Here is a 7173-nt window from a genome sequence, read left to right on the forward strand (position 1 = left end):
CCAATCAAGAAAAGAAAAATAACTACAAAATTTCCATTACCTTTTGATGGTGTTCAAGAACACAATGCAACAATCCTCAGGCACCTAGGGATTTCGAAATACCACCGAAGTAAAAGAGATACAAACCTCTTAGAATTGAGAAAGAGTTATCTAATCTTAGAGGATCAAGAACCAAAATAAAAAATAGGGTTTTTACCGGCGAATAAACCCAATGTTTATAGGTTGTTCCACTTTTACACCCAATCTTTATTTTTCGCGGTGAATATACCCAAACCCACATGGATTGTGTCTCCATTACTACTTAACCCCTAACAGCATTAAAAACGCTTACGTGGCCAATTGCGTGTACAAACCCAGACACATATGCTTTGAAATATTAACTGCAAATCAAAACAAAGTTTTCCAACGGTTTAAACAGGGAATGCTTTCTTTATACCCACATTTCATGTAGAAAAAGCAAACCCGCATTCAAAGTTTTTTCTGAAACTAATTTCTTGAGACTACGAAGATCACAGAGGACGATGACGAAGACTGAGGACGAAGAACCCCCTGCTTTTTACCATTTCGGATTGAGGAAGACGACGAAGACTGAGGACGAAGAACCCCCTGCTTTTTACCATTTCGGATTGAGGACGACGACGAAGAAGGAGGAGGAACTGGAACAAAATGTCCATGCTTCGGACTGAGGACGAAGAACCCCCTGGATATGGTAAGCCCCTGACTGTGTTGTACATGTACTTTTGTGGGATATTCTTTGTTTTGTTTGGGTAATGTGCTTTGTCGTATATCACATGAGTTTGTCCATTTTGCCACTAACTTTCTTTGTATTTTTTTATTATCCGATATGCTAGATCTGTGTGGGGGCCATTTTACAGTGGCAATGCACCATTGAGGAAATTTCTTCACTCCATTTGGCAACAAAAGGTATCATGGAGGTAAAGTTTCTTTTATGGACTGGAATCACACTGATTACTTCAGTAGATATGAGTTGGATTGGATGGTGTAATGCTTAGGGTATAAATTGCCTGTGGGTTTTTTGTGGAAGCCTAAGGAGAAGCATTTGAATTTTGCTGAAATGGTAATTGGTGATAAACAAGTTATTGAAATGGTTGAAGATATGATGAGGAGAAAGTATAGACAAGTGGATATTTTTGTGGTCCAACCAGAAAGAACTTTGGAGTTGGAATGGAGTAAAGAGAAAGATGCAATTCCTTATATCCCAGAACTTTCTAAGAAGATGGTGTGCACTATAGAAGAGTTACCTGATGATACAACTATCCCAGCAGATGTAGTGGTCAACCCATTATCAGATGATGAAGATCCTTGGTTTGATCACAATGAAATTAGATATGAGGATGGTCCTAAAGTTGTAGACATTGACTTTGTGAACTCTGAAGATGAGGAAAATGTAGATGATGAGGACCCATTTTTTGTTGTCAATATGCCAGAGGAATGGACACAATCTAGTTGTGTCATTGAAGACTTGCCTGATGATGCAGATGTATTTTTCGATGTGGTTGTCAATCCAAAACTCAATTGTGCTGCAGAAGAGGCCCAAGTTGGAGAAGAGGTCGAATATGAGTATGAGTATGATGATTTTGGCCCAAGTCAACATGATGAAGCTGATGTTGGTGAGAATATTCAGAGTGAAGGTGATGTTGGTGAAAGGGGTCTAGAGAGTCAGCATGATGCAGCTGCTATTAATGAGAATGGGCAAAATGAAGGTGAAGGTAATGAAGAGTCTAAATTTGTTATGGAGGAGGAGGAGTACATGTAGAATGAGGGTGAGGCTGAAGAGATGTTTGCTAATGCTAATCCTGCAACATGGTGGCATTTAGTTACAGAAGGTTGTAGCCAAGTTGATCCAAATGATGATGAAGGTGCTTATGTTAGTGAGGAAGACCTACAAAGTTTGTCTAGTTCAGATGAGGATGGTAATGCCAAGAGGAGAAAAAGATCCAACAACCAATTCAATCGTGCAACAAACATGGATAACTTCAAATTTAAATTAGGCATGCTTTTTTCTACCGTGGACCAATTTAGGACTGCATTGAAGGAGCATTTTATTAAGATTAACAGGGAGTATGTTTGGCTGGCCAATGACCAAAGGAGGGTAAGGGCAAAATGCAAGAGTGTAGGCTGCAATTGGGTCATTTATGCAAGAGTCCAATTGTCAGACAAGCACTCATTCATGGTAAATACATTGGTGGATAGGCACATGTGTGGATTGGTTTTCAACAACAAACATGCAACCTCCAATTGGCTTGCAAAGCATTATCTTGAACAGTTCAGAATAAACCCAAACTTAACTTACACAGGTTTCATGCAGCTAACAACACGTACTCAGTTTTCAAGAACAACAAGGTCAACTTTCTACAGAGCAATGAATTGTGCAAAAGTGATGTTAGAAGGGACTATAAGGGAACAATATGCCATACTGGAAGATTATTGCAAGCAACTGTTAGAGACAAATCCTGGGAGCACATCAATATTGAAAACCAGAATGCAGGATGGAAAAAGGTTATTTGAAAGGGTGTATATATGTCTTAAAGCTTGTAAAGATGGATTCCTCAATGGTTGTAGGCCCCTTATCTACTTGGATGGTTATTTTTTAAAAGGATATTGCAAAGGAATGTTATTAGCTGCAATTGGCATTGATGTAGCAAATGCCATGTTTCCAGTGGCTTATGCTGTAGTGGAGAAGGAGTACACAGACAGCTGGACATGGTTTTTAAATTTATTGAAGGAGGACTTGAGGATTGATGAACCAGAGAGAATAACATAGATTTCAGATAGGCAAAAGGGCTTAGAAAAGGCATTAAGTACTGTATTTCAAGGTTCGGAAGTGAGATTTTGTGTGAGACATATGCATGCCAATTTCAAGAAGCAATTCCCTGGACTCTTACTTAAGCAAATGACGTGGGCCGCTGCAAGGGCAACAACTAAAGTGGAATGGAAAAATAGGATGAATGAAATTAAGCAAGAGAATGTCAAGGCATATGAATGGCTGATGAAAAAAACCCAGAAGAATGGACCAAGTCTCATTTCAGGGAGCATGTGAAATGTGACATTCTTATTAATAACCTCTGTGAAAGTTTCAACAATGCCATTCTTGATGCCAGAGACAAATCTATTATCACTCTGCTAGAAAATATTAGGCATTGGATGATGAGTTTGTTCTGCAATAGAAGAATGAGTGTCTCTAAGTGGGTGCATCCTGTTTCCAAAAGAATTATGGACATCATTGAGAAAAGTAAGAATGTTGCTAAGCATTGTTTCCCTATGCTTGCTGGAGGTGGTAAGTTCCAGGTAAATTTATTGCAAAGCATCAATGCTCAGTCATTTGTTGTGAACTTGGAAACGAAACCATGCACATGTAGGCTACTCCAATTGTCTGGCATACCGTGTGGGCATGCTTTAGCTGCTATCTGGTTTTCAAACCTAGATCCAGTGCGATTCATAGATGACTACTACAAGAGGCAAGCATATGAAGCAACTTATGCGACACCAATCGAACCAATGCCTAGCCCAAATAAGTGGCCTGACACTGGTCTGAATCCGATACATCGGCCAACAGAGACAATTTTACCTGGAAGGCCTAAAAATTCTAGAAACAAAGAGGCAGATGAACCACCACCTATTACTGCAACAAAGGCTAGGAGAGTTGGCCAAGTTAATCACTGCATCAATTGCAAGCAAACAGGCCATTCACGAGTAACATGCAAGAATGCAACTATGGAGGTAAACTTGGTACTGAATTTGTATTCATTTGCAGTTAAAATGAATGTGATTTGCTTAAGTATGACGAGTTATGTTTTTGGTTTAATTACAGCCTATAAGGCAAAAAAAAGAGAGGAAGACCACCAGCTCAGAATCCTACTACTGAAACTATTAAAAGGAAGGAGTGAGCTAAGAGACAAAAGCAAAGGAATGGTGGTTCCACATCTCAGACCAACTAAGAAGCTGCTCTTTAATCTTAAACCCTTTTGATGTAGAAAACTTGTTTTCTTTTTGGTGTAGTCGCCATACAATATAGGCATTACCATACTTTTGACATGTAGATATTCAGTCTGACTTTATCAATATTTTGGGACATCTTGGCCATTAGGAATACTTTTGACATGTAGAAATTATGCTACTTAACAATATGTCATACTTTTGCTCTATAAAGTTGAAAATATTAATCAATGACAAAATGTCATGGTTTGGTCATTACCTTCCAGCTCACCAATAAAAGTGTACGTCGAGTCCTGATAAATAATGGGAGCTCGACCATCTTGGAAAAAATGGGACTCTTTGTTTGTGACCTGAAAGCCTGTGCGACGACATTGTACGGATTTTAAGGGGAAGGAATAGCCAGCACGACATCTATCGAGCTACCAGTGACCTTGGGATACTACCCAGTCTCAGTAACCAAGATAATGGAGATCATAGTGGTACCCCTTCTTCCTACAATGTACTACTAGGAAGACCAACCCTTATTGAGCTAGGGACGGTTTCATCTGTGAGGCACCTGGCCATCAAATTCCCATCACCTAGTGGCATTGGGACGATGAAAGGAGACCAACTGGCCACCGGAGAATGCTACAAAATCTCAATGAGGGGGAAGGGGCTAACAAGTGCACAAGCGCTTATGGTCATCTGAGAAATAAGGGAGATAGTATATGAGGTCAGAGAAGAGATCGACCCCAGGATAGAAAAGGATAGGGCTAATCTCGGACCAATCGAAGAGCTCGAGAACGTAGATCTCGATGAAAAGGATACCGCTACGGTGGTAAAGATAGGGAAGAACCTTCCAAAGAATGCGAGACTGCAATTAATCCACTTCCTAAGGGAAAACCAAGATGTGTTCACATGGTCGCACTCAGACATGATTGGGATCATCCCAAACATTATAAGCCATGCACTCAACATAGACAAAGGCTTCCAACCAAAACAACAAAAAAGAAGGCTCCTAGATGATGAAAGAAAGAAAGCCTTGAAAGAGGAGGTCGAAAGGCTTCAGGAAAATCGATTTATCCAAGATGCTTTCTATCCCATTTGGATAGCCAATCCCATGTTAGTTCTGAAGCCCAATGGAAAGTGGCCAACTTGAAACGATTATTCGAACCTCAACAAGGTATGTTCAAAAGATAGCTTTCCCCTACCTTGAATTGATCAACTTGTAGATGCAACCACGGATCACATGACCATGTCGTTCATGGATGCGTATATAGGATATAACTAGATAACCATTATAAAGGGTCCTATTCTATTACTTTGTAAAAATGTCACTTATCTCATAAACAATTAGAAACATACCACTTAAAAGACAAATTCAGTGGGGTCTTGATAAAACATGCAAGTTTGGGCCCGATAGTTTAAAATAAAAATAAAGTGTTCATATGCAATGTATAAAGAAAACAAAAAAAGTTTAAGTCCCACTGGCATATTTAAAAATAAAGTCCATAACATAGTTCTTTAAAAAAAAACTTGGCGCTTATGTTGATCGTTTATTCGTTCATTGGAAACCCCCACGCCATACACACCCAGACATCGAAACTCCCCACATCACAGCACATGCTAGAGAGAAACCCTATTTATTACCTGAAAGGGGGAAAGTAAGGGGGTGAGCTAAAAGCCAGTAAGAAAGTACAACAAAATTAAAGATAAGACACGAAAGACATGTATAACAAAACAAAACAATTCATAATATCATCATACTTATATCTCACAATCAAAATGAAACATATCCATACATCACATCCATTCAACATAAGCATACTCTTTGTGATCATGGCGCCTCTATTGTCCATATCACACCTCGAGGTAACTAGTATAACTGGGCTAGTAAAATATCCTCTATGAGGAAAACAAGATCTCAAGTCCTTGAATAACCTGGCCGCGTCTGCCCTCTAAGTTAGGTCATATCCTTAGTAACTCCTTTGTTGCGTAGTGTTCAGCAGGCTAGCAACCATCTCTTTTCATTCATCATATGAACACATGTACTCCATTTCACATCAAAACAAAGGAACTACATGTTGCATCATACTTGTCATAACATTTCAAGATAGAATTCCATTTTCCATATCACATGGTTTATCATCAAAACATAGGACATTATTCCTTGTAGCATACAAGTCTTACCATTTCATATCATAAACATAGAAATTATATCTAACAATCTTACCTCAAGTCCAAGCAAATTAAATAGTGGGATGCTTCACAATGGGCCTAAAATCATAACCCAAATATTCGTCTCAATATTAATATTAAGTAAGACTATGCATGCCCAACAAACATTCCCCACGTGTGCATGGGCCATGCACACGTGGCATAGGTTACATCGAAAATCATACGTGAATTCATAAAGGAAAAATTCACAATTTACTATCTTGCCCTTAACGAATGCCAAACCACAAACACTCACTCAACTACAAGACGTATTATGAATGTAAGGCTAAACTTGCATGCGACATGCGTATGTTGGAAAGTGCATAGAAGTTGGTAGAATTTAATCTCTTGTATCCATAGAAATCGCGTAATATTTTATTAAGAAAAATGTTTACCAATTTAATTTATGTCGCATGGCTAAGTTGAGAAATCGTACCGATATACAATTTAAAAAACTAATCTCATTTTAGTGGTGATAACCAAGCATTAATCTCATCATTATTTTAAATAAACAATAGAATATTGATATACTCCTCCTATTTCTTTTTCCCACAAAACTAATTGATTTAACGAAAATTAATTAATTGTGAATAGCTATATTAAAATAAGCCAATTTGATATTCATTCCCTTTACCAAAATAAATAAATAATTCATATTTAACTTTTGAAAAAAAAAAGATATTTCAAAGATTGCCATATTACTTTTATGAATATCAAAATTTTAATTAAGCTGGAAGGTTTTCACTATAACATCTTTTACTTAATTAAAAAACTTAGAAGAAAAAAAATAAAAAATATATATAATGCCCTTCTTTGTTATTTATTTAAAAAAAAAAAACTGCACTAATTTGATTAAAAAGTTTCATATTTGAAGTGTAGAAAAATCTCAATTTTTATACATATAAGGTCTAGGACTTAATTTATTAGAGCACACATCTTACCCATCTTATTTAACACACATTTTCTTTAAATTAAATAAAATTCCAGCAAGCAAATTTTGATTGTCAAAATCTATTTAAT

At 37.5% G+C, this 7173-nt stretch overlaps 1 protein-coding gene across 1 annotated transcript; it reads left to right on the forward strand.

Moving 5' to 3' along the window:
• Window positions 1-1798: 1798 nt before the first annotated feature.
• LOC133779799 (uncharacterized) lies at window positions 1799-2785 on the forward strand. The gene has a single exon (XM_062219708.1). It carries the CDS (start codon window positions 1799-1801, stop codon window positions 2783-2785), a length of 987 nt encoding a protein of 328 aa, XP_062075692.1.
• Window positions 2786-7173: the final 4388 nt, after the last annotated feature.

Source organism: Humulus lupulus, chromosome 5, assembly GCF_963169125.1.
Source record: "Humulus lupulus chromosome 5, drHumLupu1.1, whole genome shotgun sequence".
Classification (NCBI taxonomy): Eukaryota; Viridiplantae; Streptophyta; class Magnoliopsida; order Rosales; family Cannabaceae; genus Humulus; species Humulus lupulus.

What these genes read in the sequence shown, in the direction of transcription:
- LOC133779799 (XM_062219708.1), top strand. Translation starts at nt 1,799, where the DNA reads ATGTTTGCTAATGCTAATCCTGCAACATGGTGGCATTTAGTTACAGAA.